The sequence below is a fragment of the Electrona antarctica genome (assembly GCF_951216825.1).
Source record: "Electrona antarctica genome assembly, chromosome: 19".
In the NCBI taxonomy this organism is placed as follows: domain Eukaryota; kingdom Metazoa; phylum Chordata; class Actinopteri; order Myctophiformes; family Myctophidae; genus Electrona; species Electrona antarctica.
This window is the reverse complement of record NC_136800.1, coordinates 31,584,281-31,609,280: the sequence shown is the minus strand read 5'-3', so window position 1 is coordinate 31,609,280 and position 25,000 is coordinate 31,584,281. Positions and strand designations below refer to the sequence as shown.

At 43.6% G+C, this 25,000-nt stretch overlaps 1 protein-coding gene across 2 annotated transcripts in view; it reads right to left on the bottom strand.

Moving 5' to 3' along the window:
* LOC306943326 (neuropilin-1a-like) overlaps nucleotides 1–25,000 on the bottom strand; it is a 160,892-nt gene that overhangs the window by 57,212 nt on the left and 78,680 nt on the right. The window contains exons 1-2 of one of the 2 annotated variants that reach the window (XM_079529582.1): nucleotides 13,361–14,055; nucleotides 12,334–12,508 (exon numbers count right to left, since the gene is read on the bottom strand). In XM_079529582.1, coding sequence (XP_079385708.1) covers nucleotides 12,334–12,508; nucleotides 13,361–13,424 — 239 coding nt within the window. In that variant the 5' untranslated portion in view covers nucleotides 13,425–14,055. Of the gene's footprint in view, nucleotides 1–12,333; nucleotides 12,509–13,360; nucleotides 14,056–25,000 lie in introns of those variants that run through there. The other variant, XM_079529583.1, reaches the window with a different exon arrangement.

The following is a 25,000-nucleotide window of genomic DNA, read 5'->3' as shown; positions in this document are numbered from 1 at the left end:
CAAATGTATACACCCAGACACAACCTTCACCCCACAAGACAGTCTGTCCACCTCAGATGTCCAGAGTCCATGCTGGGCCTCAGTGTGTGTATGGTTCCATTGTGACTGAGGTCCCTATAACACATATGACCCCTGGGATGACCCCTGGGATGACCCCTGTGATGACCACCGGGAAGCAGGCTCGTACATACTCAAGGGGCACAAGGATGACATGGGACGCACAGACCACGGCAGCATCTTTGTCATGCTTTAATTCAATAGTTCTCAAATGTTTCCGTGCCAAGAACCCCCAAATTGATATGTATCCCCAACCCAGCTGAAAAGACCGTGCCAACATGTTCCAAACATTTTTGATATTTTCCCCTCAGGAATAGCAGATATACAAGCTTGCACCGGGTCACAAAGTGGCGTGCTGTTAGCTTGTAGATATTCTATTAAATGGATAAAGTTCTTAATATGATTGTGATGCTTTATTAACTACTCTTGCTGCGGACCCCCTGGAACCCTCCCCAAGGACCCCTGGGGGTCCCAGCCCAGACCAATGCTTTAATTGGTGGTTTCAATAAAGAAGAACATAACTGAGAATGAGCCAGTGATTAACTTGATATGTCAAGATACCGCGGATGTGTATCACGTGACATTATTAATACTGCTAGATGATCGCACACTTTCGCTTTCCCTTATCAGAAAATTGCGTGTGTCTCCTCCAATCCATCATTTAACTATAGCAATGCACCCAGCAAGTGCACCTTCTCTTCTAGGGACTGCAGGGAGAAGACACTGATTGGTCTAATTTATGTTATGCTCTAAAAACACGCAGGAATGCAACGCACAGTAAAGTCTTTGTAGTGGTAATAAAGTGGTCACACACTGGTAGCCAAAGTGCCAATATGTTATTCTGGACACAGAGGAATGAAAACCCTAAATGCCCTAAAACGCCGGTACACCCATGAGTAATTCAGAGACTTATAATAATAGCACCTATAGCACGATCTAACTAGCACAATTGATAACTTTTGCATATGTATGTGCATGTGTGTGTGTGTGTGTGTATGTGTGTGTGTGTGTGTGTGTGTGTGTGTGTGTGTGTGTGTGTGTGTGTGTGTGTGTGTGTGTGTGTGTGTGTGTGTGTTTGTGTGTTTGTGAGTGAGTGAGTGAGTGAGTGAGTGAGTGAGTGAGTGAGTGAGTGAGTGAGTGAGTGAGAGAGAGAGAGAGAGAGAGAGAGAGAGAGAGAGAGAGAGTGAGTGAGTGAGTGAGAGAGAGAGAGAGAGAGAGAGAGAGGGATAAATGGGGGGCGTGGGTACGACAGAGGGAGCAAGGGGAAGAGAGAGAGAGATGTAGGGGAGGGTGCTGTGGAGAAAAGACTCGGAGTGAGGGAATGGGAGATGAGAGAGAGAGAGAGAGAGAGAGAGAGAGAGAGAGAGAGAGAGAGAGAGAGAGAGCCTGGAGGCAATACTGTCCAGACAGACACTAAACATCCCTCTAGTCTTGGCACAACAGAAAGTATTGTCCACCCAGATAGACCGACAATATGTCACACAGAGAGAGAGAGAGAGAGAGAGAGAGAGAGAGAGAGAGAGAGAGAGAGAGAGGTTTCCACCCGATAGACACGATATATAAGCTAATTCACGTTAAATATCCTATTCCTGCTGTGTTACTCCTGCCCCTGAGAAGCGGTGTGTATAGCAGTATCTGGGTTCAGTGGTTCCTCTTCTTCCCCATATTGAACTGATACAGCCTTCTGGGCGACTCGACCCATTCCGAAGAGGTCAACTCACAGCAGGACCTGACCTTTCACCTTTGACACGGACCATCCCCATCCCTTCACAGTATTGTGCCTTCATGATATTTTAGTGTCTGTAAAGTTCATTGCAGGGTTATCTTATGAATGAACCTATCTATCTATCTATCTATCTATCTATCTATCTATCTACTATCTATCTATCTATCTATCACACAAATCTATCCACCCACGTAAAAACATCTTCCATACTGCAACTCAAATATAATATATTTGAGTGGAAATATTTTTGTGATATTTCTACCTGGATAACATGAACTATCTCTCATAAACGTTTCGTAAAGTCTATGTAGATGTAAACTTGATGCCCAGGCTTTTATGTTTGTTCGCATTGAGCTGAAAATGTAGATGTATTGTTCTGTCCTGTACATCTCCTTAAAGTCACACCGTTAGCAGTGACATAAATGTAGATGTAATGTTCTGTCCTGTACATCTCCTTAAAGTCACACCGTTGGCAGTGACATAAATGTAGATGTAATGTTCTGTCCTGTACATCTCCTTAAAGTCACACCGTTGGCAGTGACAATATAAAATGTAGATGTAATGTTCTGTCCTGTACATCTCCTTAAAGTCACACCGTTGGCAGTGACAATAGATGTAATGTCCTGTCCTGTACATCTCCTTAAAGTCACACCGTTAGCAGTGACATAAATGTAGATGTAATGTTCTGTCCTGTACATCTCCTTAAAGTCACACCGTTGGCAGTGACAATAGATGTAATGTTCTGTCCTGTACATCTCCTTAAAGTCACACCGTTGGCAGTGACATAAATGTAGATGTAATGTTCTGTCCTGTACATCTCCTTAAAGTCACACCGTTGGCAGTGACAATAGATGTAATGTTCTGTCCTGTACATCTCCTTAAAGTCACACCGTTGGCAGTGACAATAGATGTAATGTCCTGTCCTGTACATCTCCTTAAAGTCACACCGTTAGCAGTGACATAAATGTAGATGTAATGTTCTGTCCTGTACATCTCCTTAAAGTCACACCGTTGGCAGTGACAATAGATGTAATGTTCTGTCCTGTACATCTCCTTAAAGTCACACCGTTGGCAGTGACATAAATGTAGATGTAATGTTCTGTCCTGTACATCTCCTTAAAGTCACACCGTTGACAGTGACAATATAAAATGTAGATGTCCTGTCCTGTACATCTCCTTTAAGTCACACCGTTGACAGTGACATAAATGTAGATGTAAGGTTCTGTCCTGTGCATCTCCTTAAAGTCACACCGTTGACAGTGACATAAATGTAGATGTAATGTTCTGTCCTGTACATCTCCTTAAAGTCACACCGTTGACAGTGACATAAATGTAGATGTAATGTTCTGTCCTGTACATCTCCTTAAAGTCACACCGTTGGCAGTGACATAAATGTAGATGTAATGTTCTGTCCTGTACATCTCCTTAAAGTCACACCGTTGACAGTGACAATATAAAATGTAGATGTAATGTTCTGTCCTGTACATCTCCTTAAAGTCACACCGTTGGCAGTGACAATATAAAATGTAGATGTAATGTTCTGTCCTGTACATCTCCTTAAAGTCACACCGTTGGCAGTGACATAAATGTAGATGTAATGTTCTGTCCTGTACATCTCCTTAAAGTCACACCGTTGACAGTGACAATATAAAATGTAGATGTAATGTTCTGTCCTGTACATCTCCTTAAAGTCACACCGTTGGCAGTGACAATATAAAATGTAGATGTAATGTTCTGTCCTGTACATCTCCTTAAAGTCACACCGTTGGCAGTGACATAAATGTAGATGTAATGTTCTGTCCTGTACATCTCCTTAAAGTCACACCGTTGACAGTGACAATATAAAATGTAGATGTAATGTTCTGTCCTGTACATCTCCTTAAAGTCACACCGTTGGCAGTGACATAAATGTAGATGTAATGTTCTGTCCTGTACATCTCCTTAAAGTCACACCGTTGACAGTGACATAAATGTAGATGTAATGTTCTGTCCTGTACATCTCCTTAAAGTCACACCGTTGGCAGTGACAATATACACGTGAGGCTCTGTTGCTTTGGGACCGTTAGCTTTGAAGACATCTGGATCTTGTCAATGAGTGCATCCACTAAAGCACGGGATTGCAGCCGTGTATGTGTATGTGTGTGCACGCATGTGCACGTACCCTTAAAACTGTCTCCTCGTTAATCTGCTCATTAAAGTCTAATCTGACATGTGTTTTCATTTGGTCGCACATGTGTGCGAGTATGAGTGTGCTTACTAATGAGTAGGGAATGCTCTAAACTTCTGATTTACTTATGTTATCTGCAGTATTTTATTGTGTGTGTGCGTGTGCGTGTGCGTGTGCCGCTGTGCGTATGTGTGCGTGTGTGTGTGTGTGTGTGGGGGGGGGGGGGGGGGGGGGGTGTGCGCGCGTGTGTGTGTGTGTGTGAGAGAGAGAGAGAGAGAGAGAGAGAGAGAGAGAGAGAGACAGAGAGAGAGAGAGGCATGTAAGTATACTGCCGCTGTCGGGTGTAAACCTTGTATGTTCAATGTAATTATTATTTAGTCACAAGCTCTTGTTAATAAATGACCTTTCCCCGGACGGTTAGCTCAACCGTCCGTGCACCTAGGCTGCTGAGCCAGCCTGACGGCGTGCTGCAGGTTCGACTCCCGATCCCGATGGCCTTTGCCACATGACCCCCCCCCCCCCCCCCATCTCCTGTCAGTCTACCTTTCATGGGTATAAAAACCGCAGACATAGAGCATCGAAGTCTGACGTAATTTACACATCCTACCTGGGTCATGGTTTTTTCCCCCCGATTCTAAATTCCCATAGACTTTTGTTTTATATTGCGTCAAATAAGAACTGTGTTCCAAAAATAAACAAACAATCCCGGTGGTTTCACTCATATGGATATGAAGAATACACTGAGGGTGAGAAGATCCTAAATTCCCTAAAGTTCCAAAATATAATGTACAAGCATCGTGAGCATCGGCTATTTGTCCTACTTTTGTGTGAGCCACTTGTATGAAGAAGTATGGTATTAATAAAAAAGAAAAAAAAAGAAAAACAAAAAAAGGAAATATGGAGATACAAGTGTCTGCCCGACAGCAGCAACATGTGCATGCATTGTGTATGTAGTATGTACTGTATTAGTGCTTTTATATGGCCGTGTGTGTGTGCATTATTCGTTCCTTTGTTTTTGTACACGTCTATCCATGCTGCTCACACACAGGCTTGTCTTGCATAAACCACCAACATGCCGCGTCATAGCCAAGGGCTATAAGCCATTGTTTATGAGAACAACCAAACAATGTCGGTATACACTGAAATAAAAAGCTGGATTCCAAGTACATCCTCTGTCTCAATTAGCCAAATATTTGCTGCCGGAGACGGGAATCATCTGGTGAGAGTCAAGCTTTTTAGACAATGGCCATACTTCCTTGTCCATTTCCAACAGTCCATGCCAGAGTGCCAGTAATGTGGCCGGGAAACACATCCACCCTCCCTGCAGTGCGGCTTCAAAAGCCTGCACAGTCTACTTGCATCCTAGAATGCTGTGTATACATTAGATCAGGGGTTATGGGTTAACAAAGTTTAAATGAACTGCTACAGTACGTACATGTATAAAAACAGTCACATACATGTGACTGTTTTATGTGATCTATGGCCTGTTTACATGTGCTCTCTAAGGTTATATTAGGTGCTGAAAGAAGACATTTCTTCTATTGTTTATAAATGTTTAACATTTGTAATCTTTTAATATCAACCAGGAACAGCAGATGTGAATTCTCCTTTGGAATGAAACCGTCACGTTTAATATTACAGACTAGTGAGGTTAATTAGTCTGTTTTGTCCCTGCTAAATAAATGAATAAATGCAATGAAATGAAATGAAATGGAATCCTCAAAGTTAAATTAATTATTCAGACACTGGGGGATGCTGAGAGAGAGGGGGGGGGGGGGGGGGGGGGGTGCAACAAAAACAAAACAAAAACAAACATAGAAAGTGATGAGTGATGAGGTCACCAGCGTCTCAGAGAGGAGGCATAGAAGAGGAGCGAGCGAGAGAGAGAAGAAAGGAGTGAAAGTAACAGAATGGGAGGTGATGATGGCAGGATGGAAGACGTACACAGACAGAAAAATAAGAAGCCATAGAAGTGCCTGAGGGAGGAAGAGGAGGAGAGATGACAGAGGTCACAGCTAGGGGTGACACGCTGACTGACCCAGCCATCTAGCTGTAGGCTATTTACATCCCTCCATCTGTTTCTCTGTCTCCTTCTCTAGCGCCGCATACATCGCTCTCTCTTTGAATCCCTTCCTCACATCTTCCTCTGTCTAATTCGATCCTCCTCTCGTACATCTCTTTCCTGTTCAATCTCTTCTCTCACTCATCTCTATGATACCTTTCTCCTGACTTACTCACATTCCTCTTCCTCCATATCTTACCCTTTTCTTCCTTTCTTCTCAGCCTTTCTACCCCATCACACCAGGGCTGGATCTGGAGTCTATATGGGCCTCAATGTGAACCCCAAAGAATCATATCAGGGGAGTGGTGCAGTGTGAATGAACACAGGAATGACCTGAGCATCACACTTCTTGACATAAAATCCATTTAAGCTACTGTAGGCTAGGCTAAGTTTGAACTTAGTGTGAGATGGTGCAACCCCCTCTGTGTGTTATCTGTTTAGTAGGCTACTAGGCTACTACTACTTCTCAACCACAACTAATGAGACGCGACAGCAGTACAATTTGCTTTGGAACAGACGACAAAACACTGTATAATGAATATTATTTTTTGTCATGTGAAATGGGAAATGGATATTTGTCACATCAGCAGCACCAATACAGTGGGGGTGAATAAAGGGAACTTGGAAAGACATGCACTTTGACAAACACTAGAAAAAGAAAGAAGGAACTGAAATCTCAGGCATATAAGTATGTGCACCAAACATGAAACTGGATAAAAAGGGCTGTCGGTATTTTAAGTATGTATTCGTCTCATCACATCGGCAACAACAACACAGTGACGGTAAAAAAATAAAAGGAATTGGAAAGACACTTCCGGACAAACTGAAATTTCAACCATGAAACTCGATCAAGTGCTAGTGAGTAATTTTACACAACATCCTTCATCAGAGCAAATCCATCTCAGCAGGAGGCAATGCCAAGCTGCCTGACCTCCCCTGATAAACTCCACTGCAGGGCTCCCTGGGAAATGTACCTGAGTGATGCAATGCCGTCCAAACCATGGCAACCAAACCAACGGTAACAATGGGTACGCTTTTGTAACAACGGTAACAACAGGTATACAGTTTTGTGATAATGTGGGTGAGCTTTTGTAATGTTTCTGTAATGGTAACAATGGGTACACTAAATAAGCTATTCAATTATTTTGTGCTACCTCTGAGGAGCCAACACACAACCGTGCTACAAGTGGCACAACGCACTAGTGCATTTCTTAAACTGAAACCTGAAAACTTGAACGTCGGCAAACACAACAACTGCTGAAACTGAAACCACATGAAAGGGCTCAGGAAGGGCTGAGACGCCATGGAATATTTGAGACTTGGCACTTTTTTATCTTCGTCCAGCTCCCAAATAAACACAAGGAAAAATGACTCAGCAGAAAACCGATGACCAGCAAGTTGTGTGGTTTTGGAATGGATATGTTACACAGCACTGTAAAAAGGAATCAAATGCATTAGGAGCGCTTCATTTAGAGTAAGAGAAAAGCCAAAGTTATATGCCTCAGTCAAGCATCAAGTATCAAATATGCGTCTCTCGGCCATGAAATAATTCCTAAATGATACACATCCTAGAGAACAAAACTATATGTTCCATGTAAATTATGCTTTTGATCCCAGCTAGTGGTTGCCTCGATAAGTCAGTATTACTTCTCAAAATAGTTAGCCTCCCCCTCCCACCAACACAAATTTGGTAAACAACATCGTAGAAAATTCCTTTCCTTCCCACAGATGCCATCTAAGTGCTGTTTGTGCTTCTTGTGTCTGATTCATTCTTAGTGGCATGCCGGTGTCGCCCACCAAAAACTTGTTGTGAGCTTGTGGATCGGCTATTCTCGCAATTTCTTGGCTTTAGAGTTTGGCCATCATTTTTAATTCCATTCATAAAATCACCCTCCTAAAATATTGCTATCCACACAAGTATAGTAATAAAAACACGCATGTGTGTGTGTGTGTGTGTGTGTGTGTGTGTGTGTGTGTGCGTGCGTGCGTGCGTGCGTGCGTGCGTGCGTGCGTGCGTGCGTGCGCGCGTGCGTGCGTGCGTGCGTGCCTTCATTCATACTGTTAATTCCCCAGGCAGTGAATAACAGCTCCTGCAGTGACTGGTTTTCCTGCAGGAAATATTTGAGTAATAAGGAAACTGTCTGCTTGTGACCACATTGAGGGGGCAGGTTCTTTCTTTCTCTCTCTCTCTCTCTCTCTCTCTCTCTCTCTCTCTCTCTCTCTCTCTCTCTCTCTCTCTCTCTCTCTCTCTCTCTCTCTCTCTCTCCATTTACCTCCCCGCATTTCCCTCTCTCTCATTCAGTGTCTCTCTACTTCCTACTCTTTACTCTCTGCCAGCCACACTCCCATCTCTTATGATTTCTTCCCTACCTTTACCATTCTTTCTTATTTCCTTTCCTTTCTTATACCTCCTTCCATCTCTCTGTCCTCTCCCTCAGACACATCTTCTGTCCCTCCTACCCTCTCTCCACCCTCACTCTCAATACATCCCTCCCTCCCTCCTTCTGCCTATCCCTCCCTATGCTCTGACTCCTTCTATCCGTCCCTCCTCTCCGTCTGTCCAGCCCTCCTTCATCTGACCCATATCTCTCCCTCATCTCCCTCGGTCTACCGCTCCCTCCCTGCATCTCATGGTTTGGTTATACCATTTCCTGAAACATCAGCACCCTGGATGTAATCTGTCTTCATCTATTTTATGTGGTAGTCTGTGGGAGTCAGGGTGTGCGTGTGTGTGAGCGTGTGCGTGTGTGTGTGTGTGTGTGTGTGTGTGTGTGTGAGTGAGAGAGATTATTTTATATATATATATATATATATATATATATATATAAAGTAGGGGGGAGTTTCAAGGAAATCATAAAAAGACGCTCAAATTACCCCTACATGGCCACCACCTCTAACCAAGACTCTGCTCCATTTAACAGCGTTCCACAGGGATCTGTTTTTGTCCGCCGCGCTATTTCAGAAATGGACATGAGACGGGATCGTTCTGGTGCCGCCCCAGATTGGCCACGGAGGCATGGCCAATGGATCCCAGAGCCTCTCGTACAAAAGACCCATTGATGTCTTCTAAATCAACCCCTGTTCACAGAACATAAATTTTTCTCAGTTATGGCTTATCAAAGGAAGTGGTCATGACCCAAATTATCGCCATTCACTCTGACCCTGCTCTACAAGTTTCTCAAGACCCCTCAGAAAAGAAAAAAATATATTAGAAAATGTGCTTTACCACAGGTTTCTGAGTGTATGCACTCAGAACCTATGCACTGAAGTTCAACATGATCCTGTAACAGTGTTATATTACCATATGATTTATACTATCTTAATGCCATTTTTCCAAATGGATTGAAATAAATACAGTAATTTAAGAAGCACCATCATTTATGCAGTAAATCACACATAGTAGGTGCCACTTGTACCAAGTGGTTGACATCGCCATTTGAAACAAATGACTTTCCACGCCTCCATATATCACTTGCGTCGAGAGGTTCCCTTGCTCCAAAACATGCATTAATTAAAGAAACTACATTTTACGGAACATAATTACATACTCGTGGGTCATGGCTGTATGGGCGTGGGCCTGGGACGGAAGATATTTTGCCTCCCAAACAGATTTCGGAAGTGCAGTCGGACATTTAGTGGCCCTGCTTTGTTTGGCTATATAATTGCAGACATGTTTCATAGCAGAAGGACATGTGTGTTCCATTTCAGAGCTGTAATTGAATTATGGGTGGGTGGGTAGGGGGGTGGACGGCTCTGGGCCCTTCCTTGACATGTCATCTGATAAGAGAGGGGGGAAATTCCAATGATACATTTTGATTAGAAGACATTTGAACCGGGCATGGTGGGTTTTGATGCCATGGAGTAATGACTGTGAGGATCAACCGAGCAGTATGGTTACATAATGAGATGTTTAACTTTTGAAACATAAATGCTACCTACAATGACAAAGTAATTGCTGGCAGAAAAGAAAACAACATCGAAGGTCACTACCGATGTCACGGCTGATCACAAGTACAACTGGATACCTGGTAAATTGTTGTTTAGAGTTAAGGTTAGTTATGTTACTGAGGTTAGAATCACTTGAGTTTTTGAAATGCTCATTAATGAATTTCATGAAGAAAATAAACATCCACTCCCACAATGGGGGGGGGGGGGGGGGGGGGGTATGAAATCACACTCATACCATTTAAGTTATGATAAAATGTAATCTATATGTTTTTAAACAGCATAAAAACCGAGCAAGAAAAAATAAATCAATTTAAAGACAAGTCTTACATTTCTCAGAGGGAAACTTTAAGTGAGAGTGTGGTCTAGCCAAAGGCTTCAGGCCCCCATCATTTGGCATACTGTGAAGGTTTGACTCAAGCCCAAAAACAACATAGGAACTCTGCCAAAGGAAAGCTTGGACTGCACCCTACCATCATCCAATATACATTCACGCACAAAATAATAAATCGGAATTTAAATAAAAAGAAAAGGCAGCCAAATAGCATGTTAGCGTGGCCCCACGGTACAGCCCAGAACGTAACCGCAACGTCACAGGTTTGATCTCATCGCCGACCGAAGTGCATTCATCAACGATGCGAGAGTGAGGCGGACTAGCCAACACCAACTCATCAACAGCCCCTCCAGACAGTCCCCATGGTTACTCAGTGGAGGCTATACCCTGATGAAAACCTCAGGTCAGCACCCTCATCATCATGCACATCATTGTCTCTGTCGGCTGGAAAACCGCATATGTCCAAAACTGTTACTTTTCAGGATTCCAATTCGAAAGTAGAAAAAGTTGCAGATCTATACACGCTCGAAACGCGCCGCGGAATCTGCTACTTTTGATGCTTTTGTGTGACGCTGTAGTATGATCAAGTAGGGTGTTACATTTACAAAAAAAACACAAAAAGTTTGAATATGGACTATGGAGGTTTCTGCCCGACAACAACGATATACCGTCAGCTACAGGGAGGGAACCAGGCAGGCCTATAACTTGGCAAGTTCCAAAATAATGCATCTTCTTGGAACACAAGGTCCGTAAGTGCCGGAGGAGCTCATGTGATATCCACTATCATGTTGGAGTAGCCGGGGTCCGTTGACATTTTATTGGCCCCTTGGTGATGAAACATGATCCAATAGTATTCAGGGACCCCATCTGTGAGATGGAGCTAGACAGCACCGTGGTGATTTACACGGGGGCTTCGTTTATGGCTCCTTTAAAAAAACACAAGAGGGCCCATCATAAAACCAAAACAGTCTTATTTATGGATGAGGAGCCTGGTGGACACACAGGCTTCTGTGTCAGTGTGTCTGCAAGCATTTGAGTCTGAAACTGGAGATGGGGAAGATGTTTTGCTTGTGCGTGTGCGTGCGTGCGTGCGTGCGTGCGCGCGCGTGTGTGTGTGAAACATGCTTGATGCTTGTTACAGTACTGTAGGCTTATGTACAACAACGTCCTCCATATGAAGCCATATACTTGTTGAGCATTGCATTGTACATTTTTGTGTAATTGTATTGTGTATTCTTGCTGGACTCCTCAGTCCTCACACACTTGTACATGGTCATAATAAGACCCCAAAACATGATTATATGCAGTCGCTTTTCAATAGCCGACAAATGCATAGTGAACACCACAGTTTACAAACAAACAGTACCTGTTTGTAAGTGCACACACATCAGAGGGAGCATCTTTGTTTCACAAATTAATCTAAAATCTTATAGCCAGCACAGTACTGTATAACCATGATACTACAATGAGCCAATTCCCCCAAACATGATACATCCATCCAATATGTCCAACCAACAAATTCCAAAAACACATCACATCCAATTTGCTTCACAGTAATTGCCAATGTGGCCATATTTCATAATCTGGCCTGGACTTCAACATACAACATAACTGATTGTACTCCATGACCAATAGGTGGCAGAGTTTCACACTGTATCCAGGCAGGGTTGAGCAGAGAGAGAGAGAGAGAGAGAGAGAGGTGGAGAATTGGAAGAGAGGGAGAAAGAGAGGGATAAATGGGGGGCGTGGGTGCGACAGAGGGAGCAAGGGGAAGAGAGAGAGAGATGTAGGGATGCTGTGGAGAAAAGACTCAGAGTGAGGGAATGGGAGATGAGAAACAGAGAGAGAGAGAGAGAGAGAGAGAGAGAGAGAGAGAGTTTGGGAAAGGTGGAAACAGACTCAGAGGCAAAACAGTCGAGAGAGGCAGAGAGAAAGCGAGAGGTTAACCGCACGCACACACACACACACACACACACACACACACGCACACACACACACACACACACACACACACACACCGAAGAACATCCACGCGCACTCACTTGCAGTCGCGGTCTTCCAGGTCAAAATGCGGGTTGAAGTTGATGAGGATCTTCTGGCCGGGCTCCGGGGCGGTGATCACCCACACACATTGCTGGGACGGTGGATACGCGCCCGGGTAGCCGGGCGACGTCAGATAGTCCGCGCTGTCAATTTCTATGTGATCTCCGCATTTATCTGCAATAGACAGACAGCAGCACATTACATATAAGATATACAATGCCACAATAAAAGCAACTGGTCAATTTGGTAGAGTGATAGTCAGGAATCAATTAACCCAAGAGACAAGACGAGCGGCCGATGGAATGGAACGTCGCTAAGTATAACCAGATGCTGTTGATTGATTGATTGATTAGCCTACACGATTGTCTAACTGATTAGCCTAATTGAATGGGGCCAAGCCCACTCTTTTGGGATGTAAATTGTTATTGTGTGCACGGCACGCGCGTGTGTAACCTATTGGCTATTCGTGACGTCTAATTTAATGTCCATTTTGCCTATAGCTCAAAATAAGATACAGTAGCCTATTAGGCTGACAGTTACACCGTAAAAATAACCAGTGTTAAGGTGTCCATTTGTAACTGTGAGATAAATAAACACCGAGGATTTGAATGTGTAACATTGGTTATACCTTCATTGACTGATGCTGTGCGTAAAATAGCACAATGCTTGCGACTGCTGAACACTGATACAATGACACACTGCACGCACGCAAGACTAAACATGATCAGTTTAAATCGTCTGTGTCGCACAAATAACAACCTCTCTGCATAAAGAATACATAACATTTGTTCTGTGCACACAGTGCACATATTAGGCTATATGCACTGATCTGATGTATAGGCTATACGTCCAGTCCAGCGCTGACACTGACAGCGATGTGCGCTAAAACCCCAAAACCATGCAGGGAGGGATTAACAGGTGAGAGGCGAACCAGGCGATATAGTCCAATGATGGCACAAAACGATGCATTCAAGTATAATGTTATTATAACATTAAACATATTACAAAACAAGCACAACAACCTACCGGTTTGAGTCAACGAAGCGACAAGGGTGACTTGGGCGTAAAGGAACAATAGCAATCCACGCATCCTTTTGGTGTTTCAGCCCAGATATAATGTGAAATAAAAAACAATGAAGACAATCTAAGCTATAGTCTAGAGACGGGGTCACGCGGGGGGGTATATATCCTTTTTGAAATGTTACTAGAAGAGGTGTGTATAACAACGCGATCAGAAAGGAACAGCAAAACGTGTCAAAAGTAGAGAGAATGTTGCTGCGGGCTGTTTCAGGTCGCCAGCATCCTTCGTCTCATTCAGCAGCGGGTTCAAGTCCCGCACGGCTCGCAGAACAACTTGACATCCCTCAGAAAATGAAAATAAAAAGGCAATAATCCAACTGCAGAAATGTTAAATAAATGCAAATGAAAACGGAAAAAGAATCCAGTCGCCGAAAGTGTCCACGGAGTTGTGCGCTTGAGCCCTTTATTTAGGTAAAAGGAAAATAATTGCACGAATACGGGCAGATATATACTTCCAAGTGAGACGAGAAATCAAACACATTCAGTCGTCAGTCAACCGGTGTTCAGTGAAAACCAGATCGTCAAAAAAAACCTGTCAGATTCTGAATAAAATATCCCGTCTTTCTTTTAAGTTCTCTTTTTTAATCTCTCAGTGTGTGCATGTGTATGTCAGTCAGTCTCTCTCGGTCCTCGCTCTCTGGCTGTCCGTGTAAAACTAACGGTGTGAACGAACGTCTTCTCCTCCACACACTCACTCCTCCCAGACCAAATATTTCCAGCTTCTTCTTTTTCTTGGACGAGAGAGAGAGCGCGCCGACGAACAGACCGCCGCTACTACGAGCTGACTGACACCCATGCGCCCTCACGCGCGCGCTCTACGTTCGAGGAGGGCTGGGAAACGAAGGCGCGCGCCTCAGAGCAGAGCAGAGAGAGAGAGAGAGAGAGAGAGAGAAAGAGAGAGAAAGAGAAAGAGAGGGAGAGAAAGAGGGAGAGAGAGCGAATTGTCCATTCTTGCATGAGATGAATGAACAAGTCAAATCCAAATGGTGTTAATTTGAAGCTGCAATTCTTTTATGGGACTCAATTCACTCTCAAACCCGGGTCTCTATTGAGAGACCACATTTATAGTGTTAAAAAAAGCCAATCTAAGTGACTACTAGCCAATCAGAGCCCATCCTGTCCGGGACTGCATGGCAGAATCCAGATGCTTAAACATAACACGTTTCTATACTGACTTATGATCTTCAGGCAGTACTACTTCAACCAGGAGGTGTTCTACCTGACTAGGGCTGCACGATATGGACAAAATATCATATCTGGTCTTTATGCAAATTGTGAAAATATTGCGATATCGATACGATATATATTACAGTTACAGTACAATTTCATATTCTATATTTTAAGTGTTGCAACATTGAAAACTAAACATTGTTAAATGTTGGACCACCTCCAACCACTGTCTTGTAGGACTAGTAGCATGCCAACGTTTGTGATATTGCCATTGAGAATGCATTGGGCGTTTAAGTTAAATAACTCAGAAACTACAAATCATTTCAAAGTAAAAGGTTCCAGCATTTGTCTTCACAGTAAGCTGAATTATAAAATGAATGGAGTTTCTAGGTGAAAGTGATTTTTTGACGTGCCATACATGCCATTGAGCCCCATTATAAATGTATCAAATTTGAAAGCACTATATTTCTAAAACTATGAAACATTTCAAAGATTCCTTTTCAGGCAAACATGTCCACCGTAAGATGAACCTAAATAGGTTTGAATGGGGTTTCTAGGTGTAAGTATGTAGGACTAGCAGCATGCCAAAGTTTGTGATATTGCCATTGAGAATGCATTGGGCGTTTAAGTTAAATACGGGGGGGACATATTTTGACAGCAGAAACCGCCTGTCATAATTTCTCCCTATTCCAAAGCCCCCCCAGGTACATTATATATTTAAACTATTTTCAGCAATGGTACACTTATTTTTTCAGTGGGTAGATCTTGTTGAGCTGGTCATTTTGAAAGTAGATCTCACGTCATAAATGTGTGGGCACCCCTGGTCTACAGATATTAACACTTAAGAAACAATTAAAATAATGTTTAATTCTTTAAAAAAAAACAGATTTCACCCTTTAATTCTGAGTGTACAAATGGAACCAAGCGGGTTTCCATTACACTCTGAGTAACTAAATGGATGAATTAACAACAGAGGATTTTACTGTACCTGTTACATCCATAAATGTACACACGCCTGACAGCATTTTTATTTAGCTTCATGCGTGAAGTGACACGGAACGGATTATTTTAATACGTTGTTGTTTGTCAAACACTGGTTTGTGGAAAATATAATAATCACTGTCGCCTTGTATAGCTTTGAAGGCCCATAAACTATAATCCTGCATTATTTCTACGTGGTTCATGTAAAGTCTTAACGGATCTCTACCTCCTATTTGCAAACAACAGCTGTTTTCTGTTTCCCTCGGCTTCTCTCTGGTTCCAATCAGAAATGAAACACCAGATTCTCTCGCTGTGGTTCTTGCAGGCTGGCTGCTCTCTAATCACTCATTTGCATTTTTACTTCTGAGGAGCCGGGCTAACACTCTCTTCCATCAAGTGCAACTATAGAATAAGCTTAATTTGCTTGATTTGTCAAATTATTGTAAGCTTCCAGTTAAAAATTGGCCAGAGCCAGTGTGCAGACATACAGTACAGTACAAAAGCCAATCAGATATTGACCACTTTGCCCGGAGTCCCTCAGCGCTCTATACTAGGCCCCCTACTGGTTTCACTCTACACAAAATATCTTTGACGGAAATAGCTGATCTACAAGCTCACAACACGGCACATTGTGATTATGTCTTGCCGAGCCATGTGGTCCATACTGTAGGTCAGGAGCCTATCTCCTGTTTCTGTAGCGTGCCGTGAGGCGGCTTGATGTGAAAGTACATCCTCCAGTCATGATGTACAATTCAAGTACAACAACCCCAACCCCTGGACATGAACAAAGGACTTACAATATCCAACCCTTAATGCCGAGTGCCAAGCAGGGAGGCATTGGGTCTTTGGTATGACTCGGCCAAGGAATTGAACCCTCACCTCCCAATCTCAGGGCGGACACAGACACTAGGCCACTGAATGTTGTGATTGGCTAGTGTTTAAGACAAATGTTTGCCCAAGAATTGGGACGCAAGGGTTCAAGTGGTTCTAAGTTGTTTTTCCTCCAGTGCTGAATGTTGTTTTATTTCACAACACACAGGAAAGTGATTACGTGCAGGAAGAATGCTTGGATGTTAGAGCAAGGGTTAGGAGGAGGAGGAGGAGGAGGATTTTGGAGAACTGGTATGTCATGGTGCCGTGGACACAATAATGTTACAATACAGATGTTCAGCTGAATTTGACTCAAGGCTCAACAGGAAGGCTACTGTATCGCTGCTGTCAGGCAGAAACCTTGTATTGTGTGTCACAAACATTTGATTTTGACACTTTGGTTACATGTATGTGTGGGTTTTATAAACATTTAACCATTGAAAAGTATCAACAAGAGCTTGTGAATAAAGTAAACATCTACTTTATTTTTATTTATTGGAATCTCTGTCTGATTGGAATTATTAAATTCTGAATGAATAAATATTGTCCATGTAACTTCATGCTAAAACCTACAGTATGACTATTGACTACACAAGGGGAATTCTAGAAATGCATTGGCTGTGTGTGTGTGTGTGTGTGTGTGTGTGTGTGTGTGTGTGTGTGTGTGTGTATGTGTGTGTGTGTGTGTGTGTGTTGTGTGCGTGTGTGTGTGTGTGGGGGGGGGGGGGGTATCTGGTGTTTCATGTTTCAAAAACACTGTAGGATCAAGAAGGCAACACTTGACCCCTGCCCCCAGATAGGCTGAACTAGAAAAACAGTCCACGTGCATGCACACACGCATGCACTTCTACGCATGCGCACGCACACAGAGAGAGAGAGAGACACAGAGAGAGAGAGAGAGACACACAGAGAGACACAGAGAGAGACAGAGAGACCAACGATGGAGTGAATGACAGATTTACAGACAGGAACATAAAATGAGAGAGGGTGAGAGCAAGAAGGATGTAAAGGTGGGGAGTAAATGGATGAGAGTGAAGGAGAGAGAGAGAGAGAGAGGGAGAGAGAGAGAGAGACACAGAGAGACACAGAGAGAGAGACAGAGAGACCAACGATGGAGTGAATGACAGAAGCTTGTCCGAGGATGTGAGAAGACAGATAGTGAATGTGAGAGAGCTGGAGAGGGATGGGCGAGCTAGAACAAGACGACCAAGACAGAGCGAGGGGGGGCATGGAGAAAGGGAATAGATAGATAGCATCAAAGAACAAGGGAGCTAAACCGAGAGCGAGTGAAAGACAGAACTTGAAAGAGCGAGAGAGAGGAACAGACAGAACTTGAGCAGTGCACATATCAGAGCCACTCCTCTGCTGCAGAGTAAAACGGACACGCTCTGTTAAATTAACAATGAGGATTTTACTGTGTGAGAATTCTAATCAAAAACTAATAAATTATGTGTGTGTGTGTGTGTGTGTGTGTGTGTGTGTGTGTGTGTGTGTGTGTGTGTGTGTGTGTGTGTTTGCGTGCGTGCGTGCGTGCGTGCGTGCGTGCGTGCGTGTGTGTGTGAGAGAGAGAGGTGGGGGTGTCCGGGTGCAAACTGCAAAGATCCTGGTTTGAATCTCCTATGATGCATCAGGCTTGGTTTGTTGAAATTCTTTTTTATTAGGAATAACCCCTCGAGTTACAGTATCTCGTTTTCGAGAGTAAAGACAGCAGTATACACACTAAACATACAATACAAAACAATTAACAGAAGAAAAAAGTAAGAAAAACAAACAAAACAAACAAACTGAAAAACGGAAAAAACTGGTTGTGCATTCCAACGAAACTGCTCGTGTTCGTGGGTGGGAAGGAAGCTGCAGGGGAGGATGCAGAGGCGTCATTTCAGTAAGAAAAAAAGGGAGTGTCAAAAAAAAAGTTACTACTTCCAAAATAGGCTGGACCAGCCTAACACACATCTATAACATGTGTTACATGTCATGTAGATGGATGGGCATGCATTGAGATGCACTCAGCGTTAATCAGAATAATAAAAAAAAAAAAAAGAAAAAAAAAAACATGCCCTGAGACCCCAAAGGATACCCCCGAAGGTGATCTCTGTCGCAGCTCTATAGCGACTCCTACTGGGTGTTCGGCAGGGAGTGGGACTGGGAAGGATATTGGATAATGTGTTCCATGTTGAAGACTTAACCTCTTAAACCCCAGGGGGGTCCAGGGGGAAAATCCGCAACATCGGAGTTGGAACCGGAGACCGATTGGGTCTCCATTGACCCGCTGAGCGCTGTTCAGAGGTGGACAGCCGCTGCCCCCGCGGGGCTCAAGAGGTATTAAACCACTTGGTAACTGAATTGTCTCTGTACCTGAACTACTTTTTTCTATCTACACCAAAATGTCTTTGGCCAAAATGATCGTAGCTGATTAAAGCTCTACAAGCTCACACGTCACAACCCTTCCTACTGTATGTGATCTCACATGGTCAGACTGTTGCCTCCCACCATTTTCAAATGCTTCCGGTGATTAACGGAGAAAGCGGATGTGAAGCCTCGTCCCCACTACCGGTTTGTTTTTACAGTCATGCACATTTATCCCAATATAAATTAAAACCATCGAAGCAAATATAGCTCAGAAATTGATTTCTTTTTAAATGTAAAGATAAATCCATTTTAAAATATATTTTCGAACGGAGATTACAGCTTCCGTTAATTGGTTTTTGGGAGGTGTAGTTCCAGACTATATAATAAAATTAACATTTAGAGATTGTGGAATAGTTGTTTGGCAACGCAAGACTTCCTATGAAACTGCTCACGTAAGGTGAAAAGAAGCAGATGACTCCATGTGTATTGGAGGAGACGTGTTGGTGTCTACACTAGTGGTAATATATCCTACCATCAAAATCTGTTTCATTTGAAAATAGCCGATCTACAAGATCACAACGCGTTGCATCACGGCGCGTTGTTGGCATCTTGTGAAGTGATCATATGTGATCAAAATAGTGACTATACTGGGGAGAAAACCAGAACAAATGAAATAAATTAAGTCAATTCATCAGCATCCGGAACCTGTTTTCACTTCTGTCCATCTGTCCGTCCGTCCGTCCGTCCGTCCGTCCGTCCGTCCGTCCGTCCGTCCGTCCGTCCGTCTGTCTGAAATGTTATTTCCTGCATGCCTGCCTGATGAGTCTTGTGATTGTACATCATAAGATACATGGCAGTAGAAATACAACCAACCATGACCAACATCAGTGCTGAATTAAATGCTAATGCTGCAATTTATAAAGCAAAGCAAACATGTTCCCAGGTTATGTTCACATTTGTGTGTGTGTGTGTGTGTGTGTGTGTGCGTGCGTGTGTGTGTGCGTGCGTGCGTGCGTGCGTGCGTGCGTGCGTGCGTGCGTGCGTGCGTGCGTGCGTGCGTGCGTGCGTGCGTGCGTGCGTGCGTGCATGTCTACTCTACGCATGTGTGAGCATGCATGCCAAATCCAAATGTACTGTGTGCGCATGTGTTTTTGCATGGCTTTTCTATGCTTGTTCTTAAGTCTGTGTAAGCTTGTTCTTAAGTTTGTGCGTGCATGCCGTGCGTGCGTGCGTGCGTGCGTGCGTGCGTGCGTGCAAAGGGGTGACTGTGTTTATGTGTTGGGGTTATGTAACTGAGTATGGGGGTTGAGTGAATTATTGGGGGGAGGGGTAGTGAGTGAGAAAGATGGAGAGATATGAGTGAGTGTGTGCATGCTTGCGTGTGTGCAACTACATATCACTGTTCACATGTAATGTATGTGTGTGTATGTGTGTGTGTGTGAGTATGTGTGTGTGTGTGGGTGCAGTACTGTTTGGTCTCTCAAAGTGCAACCATATGTTTGCGTGGGAAACAGAATCAGAAGAAGAGTTCAGACCATTCAGTCATTATTATCAGTGGCGTGCACAGATAGACACTAGGGGGTGCTAGAGCACCCCCTGCCCTTTTGGCAATGTGCCCTTTTGAAAAAAAAAAAAAAAATAGCAGATCTACAAGCTCATAGCGCGCCACTCGGTGACGCGCTACGAGCTTGTAGATCTGCTATTTTTGAATAGCTAAAGCATAACATAATGCTAACACCAAAAGGGGTTCCCGCCCAAAATGGATTAAGGCAACCGGCCGGTTCCACGTGCTGCACAAGGTGCCCTTTTTTAACTTGAGCACCTGCCCCTCTAAATGTCTGTGCACGCCACTGATATTATTTCTGTATTTCTTTGTTGTTCAAAGCACTGCCAACCAGACTGCCATAACTACACCTGCCACAGCACAGCTATCACATATCTAACTGTATTTTAAGAAAAATTGAGCCATTAACTCAATTGCTGCAACAACAACAAAATGGATGGAGTTTTCGATCATAATAGTCTTTATCCACAATGCAGATCATGTTATTTTAGATCTGCGATTTCCAGCCTGTGGGCCACTCACGGCCCACCAGTGGGCCGTGAGGATATTGCAAGTGGGCCCCCAAATAACTTGCAAAACACAAGATTTTAATGATAATATACTTTAAATATTACAAAATCTATTTAAAACAAAAGATTTATGGTATGTTTTCCATAAAACATTGAAAAATGTGTTGCATGCAGCGATAAGAACTTCACGTTTATAGAAAAGTTAAAATGTGGTGTAATATTCTCCATGAAGATTCAAGAAACGGGCCTGATTCTTTTCTGTGTTCTGTCTAAGGGATCGTTTGACATTTGGCATAGCTAATTATATCTTGTAGAATGTATGGTGTACGTGCGCAGAAGTAGGTCAGGATAATTTAATAGACAACAGGTGTCATAGAGAGCGTTGTAACAACACCCACATGAAACAAGGCATGGGAGATGTACGCTTTAATATGGAGACGGTATTTCTGATTGGAAAAACAATGTTCTATAGAAGGAAGGTGGAGTTAGGTGACTACAAGGCCACCTTGTGCTCCCGCCAATGATCCCTGGATTGCTTCTGCACGGCTCTGTAATAAACTAAGACAAATCTACAAGTTTGGTCTGTCATCTTTGAGTCTGAAGTATTTTATTCAAGAGTTCATAAACAGATACTATTCCATTGGTCCATAAGCTGTAACACAACACAATATTAAAGTAAACATGCTCTGAAAGTGTCGTGATCAGTGGACAGCCTTCTGATCACTTACACAACAGCCGAATGGGTGCATGGGCCGCAAACACATCTTCAAGTGTGACCTGATGCAGAATTGGTTGGAACCACTGTTTAATAGATACATTAATAGTAATATTGTCCTCATTTTCCCTTCCTCCATCCATCCTACCTTGCTCCCTTGCACTCTCACTCCCTCCTCTCTTCATATCCTTTACTTTATACACTCTCTCTCTTGCTCGCTCGCTCGCTCGCACGCATGCACGCACGTGCACGCGCGGCCGCGCGCACACGCACAAGCCGTAGCTAATGTTTGTGGAATGATTGAGGAGGGAAGGTATTCCTATAATGACACAGTCATATCTCACTAATTACAGGACACACTGACAGTGATCCATTAGACTGCTGTGCTGACTTTACCTCCATGCTAGACTCATGCTGAGACACTGATAGTCTTACTTAGACACACATACATAGCCTAGAAGCCAAATGAATCTGCCATTGTAAAAAAAAATCAGGAACCAGTATTCTTGTTGGCATCCATATTTTAGGCTGGGCCAGCCTATTTTGGAAGTGGTAACCTTTTTCGCCACTCCCTTTTTTTTCTTACTGAAATGACGCCTGTGCATCCTCCCCTGGCCAGCTTCCTTCCCACCCACAAACACGAAGAAATTGGTCTGGCACCGCTCAGTTGTGAGTGGTACCGAGGGACCAATCAGGAACCAGTATGCAAATATATGGCAGGTTTATCACCCCTTGGAAATGCAGGTTCTACCCTTTTTTTTTTATCTACTCAGTGATATTTGTCTGACCATGCCAGGCTAATACATACATGTATACGTACATAGACACTGCACTCTACATACAGTACTCTACACTGTATAGTGACAGACAGACAGACAGACAGACAGACAGACAGACAGACAGACAGACAGACAGACAGACAGACAGACAGACAGACAGACAGACAGACAGACAGACAGACAGACGCATAAGATTGCGTCATGATATATTAAATATATATTTGGGTTTTGTTTTCTACCCGGATAGCATTGTGTGTTACAGTATATAGGCTATATTTGATTGCAGTAAGAAGCTGTATTTCTGTGGGAAGACAGATTTAGATCGATAGATAGAAGAGGGAGGACAAACAGTATCTAAATTCAATCTTCAATTCAATCTAAATGATATACTGTGTGCGTACGTGCGCGCGCGCGTGCGTGCGTGCGTGCGTGCGTGCGTGCGTGCGTGCGTGCGTGCGTGCGTGCGTGCGTGCGTGATATACTGTTACTGTATACACCGTGAAGAGGAAAACAGTGACCTTACAGTACCTCATAGTGAGGTTGTGATGCACACATAAATAGGAGACACAATGTGGTGGGCGGGAGAGCGGCAGCTGGATGCCATAGCCTCAGATCGGGCTTCTGTTTCAGACACGCTATGGAGCCGTACACAGCCTCTCAGCGCCCAATGCGGGATCAGTAGAGGTCACGCACGTGCATATCATCATACATCACATTCCGGCCAATCACTTTTGGCGCCCTCACTTTTCTGTCCTCACTTTTTATCTTCACTTTTTAAGCCCTCAGCCAATCAAATAATCGCTATAGCCTATGGGGTACACGCACACACAAAGCTGCCGGGCATAGGAGGGGCTAGCGCCCCTCAAAAATATAGGCTACACACACAGCGCCCCTAGCCGACCTGACCCCAAAGACCGGGCCTGTCATACTGGACACACACAAAATTTTGTTGTTGTTGAATTGCCATATTGCTGAAATAGGTGCTGCTATACATAAAGATTTGCCTTTAAGACAATACTAATGCTAATACCACATACTACTATATTACTATTAACCAGTAAGACGCCTGAAGGCGAGGTCGTGTGCATGCATCCGCCTCGTTGATGGCAGACTGCTGGGCGAGCGGGTCAAATCAACAAGGAATTAATTCTGTACTGGCCATATCATTATGTTACGAGTCTTACGACCCCCTGTCTAGGGTAAGGGGAAATAACATAATAATGGAGGAGACATTTCAAAAAGAACTTTATGTTTTATTATCGTTCTCTTTTCTTGTCAGCAGAGACAATTGATTCAATTCTTTGTTCTTTTCAGTTCAAAAAGTATTGGCTTCAGGGTGCTGGTTACATTTGTAGAGAAAATGATCTAACTAGAAAACTAAAGGTTTACACCTAACTCAATCCATAACCAAGAAGAAACAAAAATACAATACTAAACCCTAACTAACCTAACTAACAAAATTACAATAAAGTGAAGGAATAACAAAAAGGGCATAACACCCCTACAGGATGGCAGTGGCAGGGAGTTGAGTTACATTAGGTAAAAGTACAAATAGAATATAGGAATAAAAATAACAAACTGAGGGTTTACTCTTAAAGCTGAACAAACTGATATACAAAAGATTGACTGGGAGGTGACAAAAAGCAAAAGGGAACTAAGACATAACTTACTAGAAACAGAAGGGAACCGAACTCAAAGGCAGGCAAAGGGTGGAGGACAAGAGGAACCGAGTCTCTGCTGCAAACTGCTGTCGTCCCCACGAGTTCAACTGAGAATTTATAGGCAACAGGATGATGGCCCAGCCAACTGGGATTAGGGTGTGGGCGAGGACGGCATTTACTATGACATCAGGGTCTCCACATCTCCATCCCTGATTATGTCACATGATGTCACGAGACCTGGGCACCTACAGTATATGGTGCCCGACACACTGACGAGAAATGCGCGATTCCATAGTTAACTGCGACCTTCGGTCGCAATAACAGCTATAGTTTAGGCTAGCTGTTTCTGTATGTTATTTCCCAGGGCAATGGTTAATAAAAGATTTGAAACTCACTCACGCGCGCACACGCACACGCGCACGCGCACACACACACACACACACACACACACACACACACACACACACACACACACACACACACACACACACACACACACACACACACACACAGCAGTGGTAGGGACCGAGGTTAGATAGCATTGGTAGCTACACGGTAGTAGGGCCTCTAGTAAACATATGTGGTTACTGAATATACATTGCACACTATGTGGGAGCGAAAGAGTGTTTCTTATCTTGCTGTATACACAATGGTTATCATACTAAACTGGAATGGAACCACTTTGGTTGAACGGTTTGCTTGTTTTAAAAAGTCAAGTCAAACTGTATTTGTAGAGCACATTTCACACGGGGGAACGCAATGGGCTTCTCACAGAATGCACAGAGTTCATGTGATATGAACCAAACAGCACAATTCTTGTACAAATGGGACATGACTATAGTTTGACCTGGTTGAGGTAAAGGTTGCATGCACACACACGCATGCATGCACGCACGCACGCACGCACGCACGCACGCACGCACGCACGCACGCACGCACGCACGCACGCACGCACGCACGCACGCACGCATGCACGCACGCCTCAACA